The 13,708-nt window shown below is 36.8% G+C and overlaps 1 protein-coding gene across 8 annotated transcripts in view; it reads left to right on the plus strand.

The window, feature by feature from the left end:
- PKP4 (plakophilin 4) overlaps positions 1-13,708 on the plus strand; it is a 94,710-nt gene that overhangs the window by 79,605 nt on the left and 1,397 nt on the right. For 7 of the 8 annotated variants that reach the window (XM_066999080.1, XM_066999077.1, XM_066999081.1 and 4 more), the window contains 10 exons: positions 901-1,084; positions 2,513-2,630; positions 3,116-3,307; positions 3,450-3,623; positions 4,530-4,680; positions 6,834-7,029; positions 9,239-9,323; positions 9,425-9,542; positions 12,467-12,598; positions 13,424-13,497. In XM_066999080.1, coding sequence (XP_066855181.1) covers positions 901-1,084; positions 2,513-2,630; positions 3,116-3,307; positions 3,450-3,623; positions 4,530-4,680; positions 6,834-7,029; positions 9,239-9,323; positions 9,425-9,542; positions 12,467-12,598; positions 13,424-13,497 — 1,424 coding nt within the window. The remainder of the gene's footprint in view (positions 1-900; positions 1,085-2,512; positions 2,631-3,115; positions 3,308-3,449; positions 3,624-4,529; positions 4,681-6,833; positions 7,030-9,238; positions 9,324-9,424; positions 9,543-12,466; positions 12,599-13,423; positions 13,498-13,708) is intronic. The other variant, XM_066999079.1, reaches the window with a different exon arrangement.

Here is a 13,708-nt window from a genome sequence, read left to right on the forward strand (position 1 = left end):
CTCTCCTATATTCCTTTTTAACTTCAATCTCCCAGTTTCTTATAAATGAGGACAATGATCTGTTTCTTCTCCCTCCCAAACCTCATTCTTAAAGGCTGATTGAAGACTCACCCTTTGGAAATCAGATGTTCATGCCTTTTTTACACAAACTTGTACTGATTTGGCATTTTGCCTGGCCAACTACATAAAGACAAATTTCTCTTCCTATTGCAGATAGTCAGTATAGGACTCCTCTTTAGATAACTAAGAAAGATACTAGCATTAGAAAGAGATAAGCTCAAGGCACATATGTTTCAGGAAGATGGAAAGGTGTTTTGCAAGTGAAATGAGTTTGTATGCTTGTAGGGAATATTCCTCTAGATTTCTGTAGTGCATTGAGGACTTACCCTCTCCTGTCAGGTAGCAGAATGAACTGTACCTAAGGAAAGGAAGGAAGAAGGGAACATCTCCTGTCAATCAGTGTATGTTTCTGTTGGGTATTTTTCCTTAAGAAAAAGGAGAGTATTTATTCATTAATATGCATGTTTTCCTTCTCAGTATAGTGGGAGACCCAGCTGTTGGTCTATTAGGGTTATTCTGATTAGCATCTCACATTCCAACTCTTTCACTGAAGAGTTTACACGCTTGCCAGACAGCTGGAATAAAGGTTGCTGAATACATAATAACCTGAATATGAGGAAATTTTATTTCCGACTGTGAAGTGAATCTTTTAATGGCAGCTTTGCTGACCCCTTATTGACTGTTACTGGTAGAATAACATTAAAATTGCATTGCAGACTAAATGCATAGGTAAATAATCTTTCACCTGTTAAAAGCAAAGTCTTGTAAGTCGTTAATGTTGCTTTATATTTGTTTACCAAGTCTTTTCTAACTTGACAACAATGGAAATCTTTTCTGAAGGGGTTCTCTGGAACTTGTCTTCATGTGATGCCGTAAAGATGACAATCATTAGAGATGCTTTGTCAACACTAACAAACGCTGTGATAGTGCCACATTCTGGATGGAACAGTTCTTCATTTGATGATGATCATAAAATTAAATTTCAGACTTCCCTAGTTCTACGCAATACTACAGGATGCCTGAGGTAATTTGCTGTTATAGAAGAGTATTGCTCTTTTTACAGAGTAATTGTGTTATCCAGCAGGTCATTTTATATTTTAAATTTTAAGACAAAATAGCTGTTGCATTCTATAAATTCCATTCAGGCAGCTGTCATATTTGTATTTTTCTCTGTTAGAAGAATATGAAAAGTACAAAGTTAGTCACTGAAAAATGTTAATTATAATGACTAGTAGTCAAATTTTTGGCTGTTTTCTGTACACATTGCAAACAATCATTGCACTTTTCCCCCGTTACTGCAATTTTTGCATTGTGTGTACGCCTCATGAATTTTATTCAGGAAAAACAGTGTGAATTTGGTGATTCTTTAATACTGTATACATCTAAAAATAGTATATGTATATGTGCGAGTAAAGAAATGTTTGACTAATCCCTTTGTGGATTTCTTAAACAGCAATAAGAATAATAAAATATGAAACTAAAACATATGAAAAGAGAATTCAAAGACCAAGGGTAGTATATGAGCTGTTTCTGTTCGTTTGTAGGTTTGCTTATCATTTCAATATATTACATTTCAAACTGTCTTCCATTAAACAGCACATTAAGGCCATTATGTTTAAATGGAAGCACTAAAATAGTTTTTATTTTCTTGTAACCATTCTATACTCCTGAATATTTTTATAAGCTACTTTTTTATTTGTTGGGTTATTTTTCAAGACCACAAGTTTCACACTGCTTTTGAACATACAGTGATAGTATGATGTCTAGAGAATACAATACCAGCACAATGTCTGGAGAATACACACCTCTACAGACAGGCACAGTGACTTTTTCTTAGCAGTAGTACCAGTTTCAGCGTGCATCTAATCAGCACATAAAGTTCAGGTTTTACAATGTGGTTGCTTTGCAGGCAAATAATTGTCTACACACCCTTTTGCTACTTATTCTAAAGCACAGTGCATTCTTTTCCTTCCCTATACTCTACTTTATGCTTCTGTCTATGTATCGGTATTACAAATGTTAAATGACACTGCGCCATGGAACAGCAGATCAGTGAATGGATGCAATTCTAAGAAGTAGTAGCAAAGGGTATTTTTAACAAAGACAAGCTCAACCACCTATACCACAGCATAAAAGCCACAAGTTTGTGTTAGTATGATAGAGAGGGCTTGGAATGGAAGTGTCTGTGAGAAAGGGTTTCTATGCATGGCTTGTTTTGTCAATGAGTCAATTCTGTCTCGAAATTACAGGTTTGAATCATTTTCATCTTTTATAAACATTCAGGTGGGGGGGGTTGCTGCACCCACTACAGAAGTTAAAAGCAAACATATATTTATTATTATTTTATGTTTAAAAAAAACAAACGCAAGCTTCTGCAAAGTATCTGGTAAAATTATTGCATGTATGTCTATCTGTGAATATACTGTGTTCATTTGTCATTTCAACCCTTTAGGAATCTAAGTTCTGCAGGTGAAGAAGCCCGGAAACAGATGAGGTCGTGTGAAGGGCTGGTTGATTCACTGCTGTATGTGATCCACACTTGTGTGAACACATCAGACTATGACAGCAAGGTGTGTGCACGTTTCATCTAAGTGATTTTTAGTGCTGAACCGTATGTCTGATTTGATCTTTTGAGGTTTTTGTACTGTAATTCCTCACTGTGATGTGTTTCATACAGCTAGTCTTCTCTCCCAACCCTAATTTAATGATGCACTATCAAATTTTGTTGTATAATGCGGTTTAATTTGTTCTGCACTTTTCATTTTTCTCAGTGTTGACATATTCATTCTTTAATAATAAGCTCTTGTGCTTTGTATTTTCAGGATACTTAAAATAAGCCACCATTGTAGAGATGACTGTTACAGTTTTCATTTTCGAGAATATCAGGAGATAAATTGCAGTTTTCCCAAAGAAGCAGATGTGGCAATGCCCAAGGCCCAGAATTAGAATTTGGTGCTTGTGTTTCAAATGCCTGTTCACCTGTACTTAATTTAGTTTGCTTTATCATATATCAGAAAGCAACAGGTTACTTAACATCTTTATGGTTTGGTTTCAGACAGTGGAAAACTGTGTGTGTACCTTGAGAAACCTTTCTTACCGTTTGGAACTGGAGGTGCCTCAGGCACGTCTGCTAGGTATCAATGAATTGGATGACTTGTTAGGAAAAGAATCACCTAGCAAAGATTCAGAGCCAAGTTGCTGGGGGAAAAAGAAGAAGAAGAAAAAAAAAACTACACAGGAGGATCAGGTATGGCCTTTTCTTTGTATTACAAATATATCACCTACTTAGCTAATGCTGGGGGAAAGTACATAGCTTGAAGAAAAACTACCATAAGTTGAATGAAAATATAGAGGTTTCTTGTACTTACAAATTTGTGTTCACTTCTCAGTGGGATGGAGTTGGCCCTATACCAGGATTTTCCAAGTCTCCTAAAGGGGTAGAAATGCTATGGCACCCATCTGTGGTAAAACCATACCTAACGCTTCTAGCAGAAAGCTCCAATCCAGCTACTCTTGAGGGCTCTGCAGGATCTCTCCAGAATCTTTCTGCAGGCAATTGGAAGGTATCTGAATTCCTACTCTTCTTCCTATAGTTAAATTTTCACTGTTCTGTTTTAATAAGGTATTGAATGGGTTTAGGGAGAACCAGGTAATTTTCTAGTACATGCATATCAGTGTTTCTGTCTAACGTGTCATTAGTGCTTATGCACTATGGAAATGTAATTTCCACAGTGAAAAGCAATGTCAAAGATGGTAGGCAGGAAGAGCAATCTGGAAACTGGCCTTGAAATTGGTACCACTTATTTTAAATAAACAGAAGAATCTTTATTCTGGTGCATGTTAGAGCCAAAAAAAACCTTACTGCTGTGAGTTCTGGTGGGAAGGTACTGTCAAAATAAGACCAGTGCCAAATAAATATGTATACTATACAGTAATAACACTTCACAAGATCAGGACTATGGTACTCTATATTAATTGGTTCTGAGCATAAATAAGTTTTTTTCTGTTTTTTTTCCATACATTCTTGCTTATGACCTTCATGTACATAACATTAATAGTGTTCTCATGTAGTGCTGTTGTAACATATTGTATTTGTCACAGAGATTAAAAAAATGTTAATTGCTTTCTTTGCTGTAGATAAACAGATAAAACTTTTTCATTTTATGCCTGTTTTAAAGTTGGTCCTAAAAAGAAATAAATACTGTTCCCTCTTTAATAATTTGTCATCTATTAAGTTATTTTTTCTGTTAGATCCCTTTCTTTAAACATTGCTCCGTACCAGGAATGAGTGAAAAAATAGCAGAGAATCAACACTTTTTACTAATAAAAAAGATATGCATTTAACATATCGTTACATTGTTTTTCATTCGAAGACTTTCCCTAAAATACTTAAGAATTACAATTTAATAAGAGATCATTTCAGTTAGAATGTTCTACTAGATATGAGAGTAACTGGAGTTTGATTACAGTTTGCAGCATACATTCGAGCTGCTGTAAGAAAAGAAAAAGGTCTGCCAATCCTTGTGGAACTGCTGAGAATGGATAACGACAGAGTTGTTTCATCTGTGGCAACTGCCTTAAGGAACATGGCATTAGATGTTCGCAATAAGGAACTTATTGGTAAGTACAGAACTGTACTGAATAAAGCACGGTTACCAATACGTCAGACCTTTATTGAAAGAATACTAGGATGAGGTTCTACCAATAGAAATAGCATACTACGTCGTGTTACTTGTCTCACAGAAATAAATCTTTTTGACAACAGTAGCTTTTCAGAGTAGCATTGTCATTTCAGTTTGTCTTTAGCCATCTTGCATGGTGATCTCTTTACAACAGATTGAAGTCACTTCAGCCAAACTAAACTGGACAGGAAACTGGCAGTACAAAGTATGGCTGGAAACACAGCTCTACTTCCTTGGAGCTAAATAGTAACTTTCTCAGAGGGCTTCAAGGTCCCTTACGTGTTCTAAGAGAATAGGGCAGCCCCACTGTCGTTACATCAGTAAATACTTGATTTAACAGTATTGGATAGGGAGAGAGGGGGAAAAATTCCTCTCCTGGTGAAGTATTTCTACCAAGTCACGGATATAGAGCAGTATATATGTGCCTATGCTGAATTAAGTAATCAACAAGGGTGCTTCCTAGAAAAACTTAGTTTCCTATTTGTCAGCTTTAATATTTAATACTTTAAACACTTGTCTATGCCTTTCTCATCTAGCATTTTAAAAAAAAAAAAAAAAAGGCAAATATTTTTCCTGACTTGGTCAGGAATCTGTCTATTAAGGCAAGTGTTGAACATGCCTCACTCAGCTTCAGACTCCTATACCCTAAGTTAACCCTACTAACACATGTCAAGGTATAAAGATGTTTGATTTTTGCTACAGAAGAATTTTCTATGTTTTAGGCTACCAGAGTAAGTACATAAGAGCTATTTATACAGATAAGAGAGAGTTGCTCTCAAAAAGATAGTAAAACTCTTTCAGCTGCATTTATACATTTCTGGAGCTTCACCATCTAGGACGTTTAGGACATGTTTTCTTGCAGAGTAGGTATTATATCCATTAAAAATTGGTGGAAAAATAAATCGGGTCTTTTGTTGCATCGGCCATATAGAGGTAATACTCAGGTGATATACTTTTTTCAGGACTTTCTTCCCCTTCTGGCAGAACTTTTCAGTTCAGGAGCCACCTGTTTTCTCCTTCACCTGTCTTCTCTCCCTGTCAAAGCTTTACCTATCAAAGAATTAATGGCTTTCCACATGTAAAATATTTTGAGACATGAAGTGAATCATAAGTTACCCCACGCTGGTACCCTATTTTTTGCAACTTTATCACCATTGGTAGGTGCAGGGCTAATGGTTTTACATGGTCTAAACTCTGGGGAAAAAAATAATGTTATTTTAAAAAGTGGGTACTGCAGCAAGTAAAATATAAATTGGTATATGCAAGTGTGTGTTTGTGAGCTTGCCAAAAGATTGGCTGTGACAGAATACTACTGTATACAACGTAGTTGGTGCTAGTATTCCAGTATGTTTGAAATGGAATTGCTTTTGTTTGCAGAATTTGTTAATTTCTTTGGGGATTTTTTTCCTCAGGCATGTTATGCAAATAGATAGCTAATGGCTTTGAGTAAAGCTTATCCATTGAGCACCATTATGTACAAATACATTTATTCAATAAAATCATTTATTGAATTAATAATCATTTAATTATCAGCATAGCCTAAATAAGAAAAATATTTACGTTAGCTTTAGTTAATTTCCTTTGTTTGCAGTGTGATTATTCCTGTGCATCAGTCAGTAATTGAAATTGAAAGAGCTGAGATCTGATCTCTTGGAGGTAACAAATAAGGTGAACGGAATGTCTGAAAGGAAAGCTGTAAGCTTTGCTGTAAGCAATTGCTGTAAGGATTTCGTTAACCCTCCCATAAATGAAGCTTAGGCATAAACACCACTCCTTGAATCATACAAAATAATGTAATGTTTTCTTTGAATGACTCTGTTTTCTCCAAATAATCACCATTTCCAAACGCTTCAGTTTTAATAAAAATGCAGCTTGTTTCTCATGTTCTTAAGCCAGAGGGGGGAAAAAATCAAAAATTGATCTTTAGTCTCACTTGACCATGTAAAGTGCAAGTTCTTGGAATTTTTCTGTTTTTGATCCTATGTTCCATTTTATTCCTTTCAGATGCAATTTATTAATGAGTCCTAGAATTTCAACTCTTAAGTACCAAAATGTATTTTCTTACTTGATTCTGTTGATGGGTTTTTATAGGTAAATATGCTATGCGAGATCTGGTGAATCGACTTCCAGGAGGCAATGGTCCAACCATATTGTCTGATGAGACTGTAGCAGCAATCTGCTGTGCTTTGCACGAGGTCACTAGTAAAAACATGGAAAATGCCAAAGCCCTTGCTGATACTGGAGGAATAGAAAAACTGGTGAACATAACAAAAGGAAGAGGTGACAGGCAAGTAGGCAACACACTTCATACCTAAATGCTTTCTCTATTCCACTTCGAATGTTTAAGAATGCAGGAAATGGTTTGGGTTTGTTTGTTTGTTTTGTCTTTTTTTAACTCACAAAAAAAAGGGGGAGAGATCTGTTTTTGCAGTCCTGATCTGAGTAGCTATCAGAGTCTGAAGCACACTGGGACAGGAGAGGCAGTTGGTATGGTACCTGCCATTCTTTTACAGTCTATTCTTTAAAGCTTTTGGAGACTTTTACAGTTGCAGACAGCAATCACGTTAATGGCGACTATTCAGGTAGAATGGTATTAAAAAACTTTTCTTCTTTTAAACATCTACATCATTAATGGAATATTTGGAGCCTTTCATAGTCAGAGTATTTTGACACCTTTGTCAGGATGCATCACAGTAACTCCTAATTATATGTAGCATGGCCAGTTGTTAAGTTGTGAGGAAAGCTTGCCCTACCGAGCAGTTTCCCTAGCCAGTGGGATTTTCTGGAATAGGATTGCAAGGCAAGTGTTGATTGATCAGATCTGTCTCTCTGCAGACTGATTCAGGTATAGCTGTGTCATGGAGCCTGGTGTGCTCGGGATTTTGTTAGCTGAGCTCAGCATAGGGCTTTATCAGACATTGTGTTTATGTAATTGTACTAAAAACTTTCAAAACTGGATAGCTGAGGATCAAGGAACAGGAGCATAAATGGCTCCTGAGTTGTGCACCATCAGCACAGCACAGTTAGTGCAGCCTCAGGGGACCCCATCTGGCTCTGGTCAGCATCTCTGATTTGAATTCCTTGGCATACCTGATGGAACTCAGATTAGCAGGACTCTTGTGTAAACCAGAATATCTCAGATCTCCTTTTTATGGATAGCAGAAAACTGATTATGTGTTCAGCCCTGTGTACTATTCCCAGTGTTTCATCAGATGGCAAGGAGGAGGAAAGGATCTCCAGCTATGGAGAAGTTGGTCTGTGTGAATTAAACGTACTGCATTTTTAACAAAATCTGCCTCAAAAAGAGAGTGTGGACTGCATTTTCAGTATCCACAATTTATGATGCTTCATGTTTTCAAAGCACAGATTCAACTGCAGCTGTGACTACAGTGGTCCTTTATATGACTGTTGTTGTGGAGATGACGTGTAAAGTAGCACTTACAACTACAAGGGAACGGGGTACGCTGAACAAATTTAAAACACGGGGAAAACAGCCTCAGGTTGTACCAGGGGAGGTTTAGATTAGATGTCAGGAAGAATTCCTTCACAGAAGGGATGGTTAGGCATTGGGACAGGCTGCCCAGGGAAGTGGTGGAGTTGCCATTTCCTGGAGGTATTTAAGAAAGGTGTGGATGTTTAGTGGTGGACTTGGTAGTGTTAGGTGACGGTTGGACTTGATGATCTTATGGGTCTTTTCCAAGCTAAATGATTCTATGAAAATTTTTCAAGCAGAACTGTCTACTCAATGACTGACACTATAAACTGCAGTTTTTTCAGCATTTTTCAGTCAGGCTTTTCTTTCAGAAAGTGTATTTGGATGAATCTTTACACTGATGGAAAAAGGCGTATGTTTCACATAGGTGTCATGCTGTGGCATTTAATTTCAAATCACTGCTTTGGTACTACTACCATTTCTCTTTAAAAAGATGATGTGATTTTATTTTTAATAATAGCTAGAGCAATTTTCCTAGCCTTGCTTTTGAGAATGGAAAGGTGTTTCAGTATGTTTTCAGTATGTTTTCAGTAGTGCAACACAGAACTAGAAACCAAGTCTCAGTATGAGGTTGTCTGGACACTTTCAATACTAGCTCCCTTTAATTCATTGTTATCCTACAGTTACGAACCTTGTGTAAAGATTTCAAGTATACAATCTCAGTTTTTATGAAATGTACTAAACAATGTTTCTTATCGTGGTTTTTTATTTTTGTAGATGATGACAATCTGTATTTTTCACGTGGGTGACCTGAAGAGAGAATTTCTAGGCTAGAGAGGGAAATAATTGTCATGCTTTATCTGTCTCTGCACCAGCCTGTTTGTTTAGACTGCTGACACAGCTGTGCTCACGCTGCTGTAATGCAGGCATGCATTACTGAGACCCGGAGAGATGACCTGACTTGCTTCACAGCTGCAAGGTTTAGGCTGTTCCCTAGCTCACAAATATTCTGTTGAAGTGGAGTTTATGCTTTCTACTAATGTAATATTCCTTATTTCCTTAGATCTTCACTGAAAGTTGTCAAGGCAGCTGCCCAGGTACTGAATACGTTATGGCAATACCGAGATCTCCGTAGCATTTATAAAAAGGTAGATTACAAAAATAGCCTCCACTGGAAAACAGTTCTACAAAAACTGTTAATTTAATGCAAAGCAATTTATTTTGTTCTCTTCTTTTTACCACTCCACAGGATGGATGGAATCAGAGTCATTTTATTACACCAGTATCAACACTAGAGCGAGAGAGATTCAAATCGCATCCTTCTTTATCAACAACAAATCAGCAGATGTCACCTGTCATACAGTCAGGTCAGTCAAGACACGAAAAGAGATTTGCCAAAGGGGTACCTTGTGTCTCATTTTCAAACTCCAATAGCCCTTCCGCACCAACATGCGAAAGAAGTTCTTCACGGTGAGGGTGACGGAGCACTGGGACAGGCTGCCCAGGGAGGTTGTGGAGTCTCCTTCTCTGGAGATATTCAAGGCCCATCTGGGCAGCCTGCTCTAGGGAACCTGCTTTGGCAGGGGGGTTGGACCCAACAATCTCTCGAGGTCCCTTCCAACCCCTTCAATTCTGTGATTCTATGATTCTTTTGGTTTATTTGTCATCCTGTCTAAAACATGGAGGCCATGCTGTCTCTCCTCTGTATTTAAACACATAAACAACACCGCACAAATATTTCGTGTTCTCTGAATGTTACCTTAGCTGATATTATTGTCAGGTTCCATATCCCCCACAGTTTGTGAGGTGTCTCTACAACAGCATTTTAGTTTGGATAAGAAGCACTTTGCAGCCAATCTCCCCGTTTACTCCTTAATGCCATTCAAAGTGCAGACAGTCTCAGGATGTGTGAATTGTGTTCCTTTTGGAAGAAACTAAATCAGATGGTGTGCTTCCAGAGCAACGATGTACTCTGTCTGATGACAGACATCCAGTCTGCAGGACAAGATTAGGTTTAGGCCTAAGTAAAATCCTCAGAGTGTACAGTGTAGACATCTGGATTTTGCCACCTTTGCCTTCTACAAAGCCACTCCTTTTGTGCTGCATAACATGGCAGGGTAGATGTAGCCTCACAGAACAGGCGTACTTAAAAGCATGTAAAGAAAATACATCAGCAAGGAACCTATTTTTGTTCCCTGTAATGTTCCATTAGGATGAGCAAGACAAAATAAAAAATATCTTTCTTTTCTGACTTCTTCTCATTTATCGTAGTAATCTCCCCTTTGTTCCTTTAACTTTTCCAGGAGTAGGATTTAGATGTTGGACAGGGCTGATGTACAAGGCTTCAAGTAGGTTTTGTATACTCTTCATTTAGCATTTTATTTTATCCAATTTTCCTTTCTATTTTTGTGTGAATAGATCTCTCTTAATACTGAGAAATACGTATTTACCATGACTGCTACCACAGACCAGCTCCTATAATACAGTTGTTTAATTACTACTTTTTATAAAAGGAACAGTCCTCACATGCTCCTTCATGACATGGGTGAATGAAAAATAGACTCAGACAGGAATTTATTTTGCTATAAGCAGCACACCTATAGTGACTAAGGGAAAGAAAACATCTTTCATGAGCATAGTTCCCCTCAACCACCAATGTGCAGGACTGATTTCTTTGTCTAATATCATACAACAGCAGACTAGAGTTAACAGTTCCAGGGGATTTTGTAATTCTGATCTTACTGTGTTCCTCATTCAGTTTTCTCCCAGCCCTTTGGGATTCCAAGAAATTGTCCCAAACAAATACCCCTTTGTCATTCTTGAACAATGCGATACCAAAGGCAGTGTTTACCTTTACACCTAGTCACCAAGTTGCACGTACTGGCATCAAAATAACATCTTGAACTTGGAGGACTGTTTAAGCTATGTATCTACAGACAGAGCCAAAAATATCTTCTCAAAATAAGCAATGACAATGAAGCAAATACTGCTTCAGTAAAATCTAGACGGTTCCCTCAGCCTAAGTGTAAAAGGGTATTCCAAATCATCATCTCAGAGCTTTATCCCCCTAAGATATGCTAATAGAATGACTCTGTTGCTCCAGTTCTGTGAACTACAAGTAGGAAGTCAGAGGAGAAGTTCTAACATAATATTCAGAGGCTTCAAAGAGAACTTAGGGTTTTTTTTGTTTTTTAAATCCTAATAGGAGGTGCCTGTTTTTCTGTTCCAGAGTATGAACAAGCTTAAATTATTATGGTGGAAGTTTGGTGCATAAAACATATACACAATGAGCACTGTGGCAGCAGCCTTGCAGATTACAGCGTACACAGTAGATGCGTGGTAGAACAGTTACACTTGGTCTGTAGCCATTGTTCTTTGTTACAGTCACTTGATTGTACGTGTACCATTATTAATACATACATTATATTGAACAGTTTCAGAATTTTAATAACGCCTCAAAAATTAACCTTTAAAGCTATGAATACACTAGGAAAAATATCAGTAATTAAACTATCCATAATAGCACAAAACTGTGAGATATGATCTAATGGACATGGCTAGTGGAAGAAGATATTAATATTTTGAAGCAAAATTTCTAGAATTTGTTTTTAAGTACGTAAGTCAACAAAACAGTTGTCTGTGAAAGAGAAAAGACTTAGCAGAACAAACTGTTTACACCTGAAGTAGAGATTCAGTTGTTCACTGTAACACCACAAAGTAATCCGTTGTTTTTATCTTACAATGGTTGTCAGCCAACTGGAGCTGACCGAATGGCCAAGATTCACTTCTGCATGCTAATGTAAGAGCAATAATACAAGTCTGCATGTGGATCACTTCAGCCAGGCATACTGTAAAGTTTTCTGTTCCTGTCTCAGGTGATATGGTAGACTTGGAGATTTTATTTAAGTACAGCTTACATAAAATCATAAACTTTAGCAAACAAATGAACAATTACATTTGTATTTGAGTAGCTGTGCTAAAGAAAATTCTCACAATTTCATATGCAAAATGAAATGGGTAAAGTTTCTTGCTTTAGTTGTAAGCGTTATGGAGTAATGACTCACTGTAATACAAAGTTTAAATGATAATTTAATGATATGTTGTTGATAGCTTTCATAATTGGTGTTCTCCATACAGGAAACGCTGTGTAACTAGTTTTGTCCTTTACACACAAGTTTACACACTTCATTTGCTAATCCTTGGGGAAGGAAGGGATGAGGAGAGAAGAGAGAAGGTTAGGTCTGAGAAAGGCTTTTATTGCACATACTGGTAATTTTTATTTTTTCATCAGTTGGCAGCACATCTTCATCACCGGCTTTATTAGGAATTAGAGAACCCCGCTCTGAATATGATAGAACACAACCTTCTATGCAGTATTATAATAACCAAGGCGACGTCATTGCACATAAAGACATATATACTGGTAAGATACTTGTTAGGTGAACTCTTCCCTCGGGGTGTTCAAGGAAAGGTTGGACGTGGTGCTTAGGGACATGGTTTAGTGGGTGACATCGGTAGTAGTGTGATAGTTGGACCAGATGATCTTGACGGGCTTTTCCAACCTTAATGATTCTATGATTCTCTTCCTTATATAAGGAGTTTATACAACCATAATATGGACAGTTGCATTAGCAGGCCTGTTACTACTTAATGTTGTTTTCCATTTTTATTCATTTATATTCACTGCATGAAGAACAGAAGAGGTTTTTCATCTCTCTGCTATTTTCTTTAAAATTGCACACATTACCAGAATAAGAGGAGATCCAGTTTATATACTGGAAGATGAGGTGTTTGGAAATCTCATTTTAGTTTAAAAATCTATTACAGAAAATTGTTTTATTATGCACATTATATTATTATAACCATACATTATATATGTGTGTGTGTATAATGTTATTGTATTATAAAACCATACCAAGATTTCATATTTTCCCTGATTTTACCTTCCCCTTCTTACTATTTGATACAAGTCACAAAATAAGAGATGACAGTAAATAGGGAGAAAGAAATTTTTTGAATTAAAATTAGTCTGATAAGTAAAAACAGCAGCACAAAAAATTCCTCAGTTTTAATTTAGCTACTGCTGAGAGATAAAATTCACTTGTATTTTATTATTATATTATTAGTAGACTCTAAAATCTGAAGACTTGATTGTTTGGGTGCTACATATTTTTTTCTAGGTAATATAAGAGTAAATAGACAAAAGAATAAAGGTGGAAGTTTATGTCATTAAACTATTTTCTCACAGGTTCCAGCAAACCTTCACCAATTTACATCAGTTCCTACTCCTCACCAGCAAGAGAACAAAATAGACGGCTACAGGTAACTCTGAAATTTTATTTTGAAATGATACTGCTAAAAAGACTCAGCCTATGGTGTTTTAATGGAACTTAAAAGAGTTTGAGTATATTTTGTAATATCAGAGTGTTTTGGGTAGAGCGTATCTACACCATTTTTAATCTGTTATTGGGCATTACTGTACTTAAAAGTACATAAGCTATTGCCAGTTTATTATTTTGTTTTCTTTTTATAG

Source organism: Anser cygnoides, chromosome 6 (genome assembly GCF_040182565.1).
Source record: "Anser cygnoides isolate HZ-2024a breed goose chromosome 6, Taihu_goose_T2T_genome, whole genome shotgun sequence".
NCBI classification, from domain to species: domain Eukaryota; kingdom Metazoa; phylum Chordata; class Aves; order Anseriformes; family Anatidae; genus Anser; species Anser cygnoides.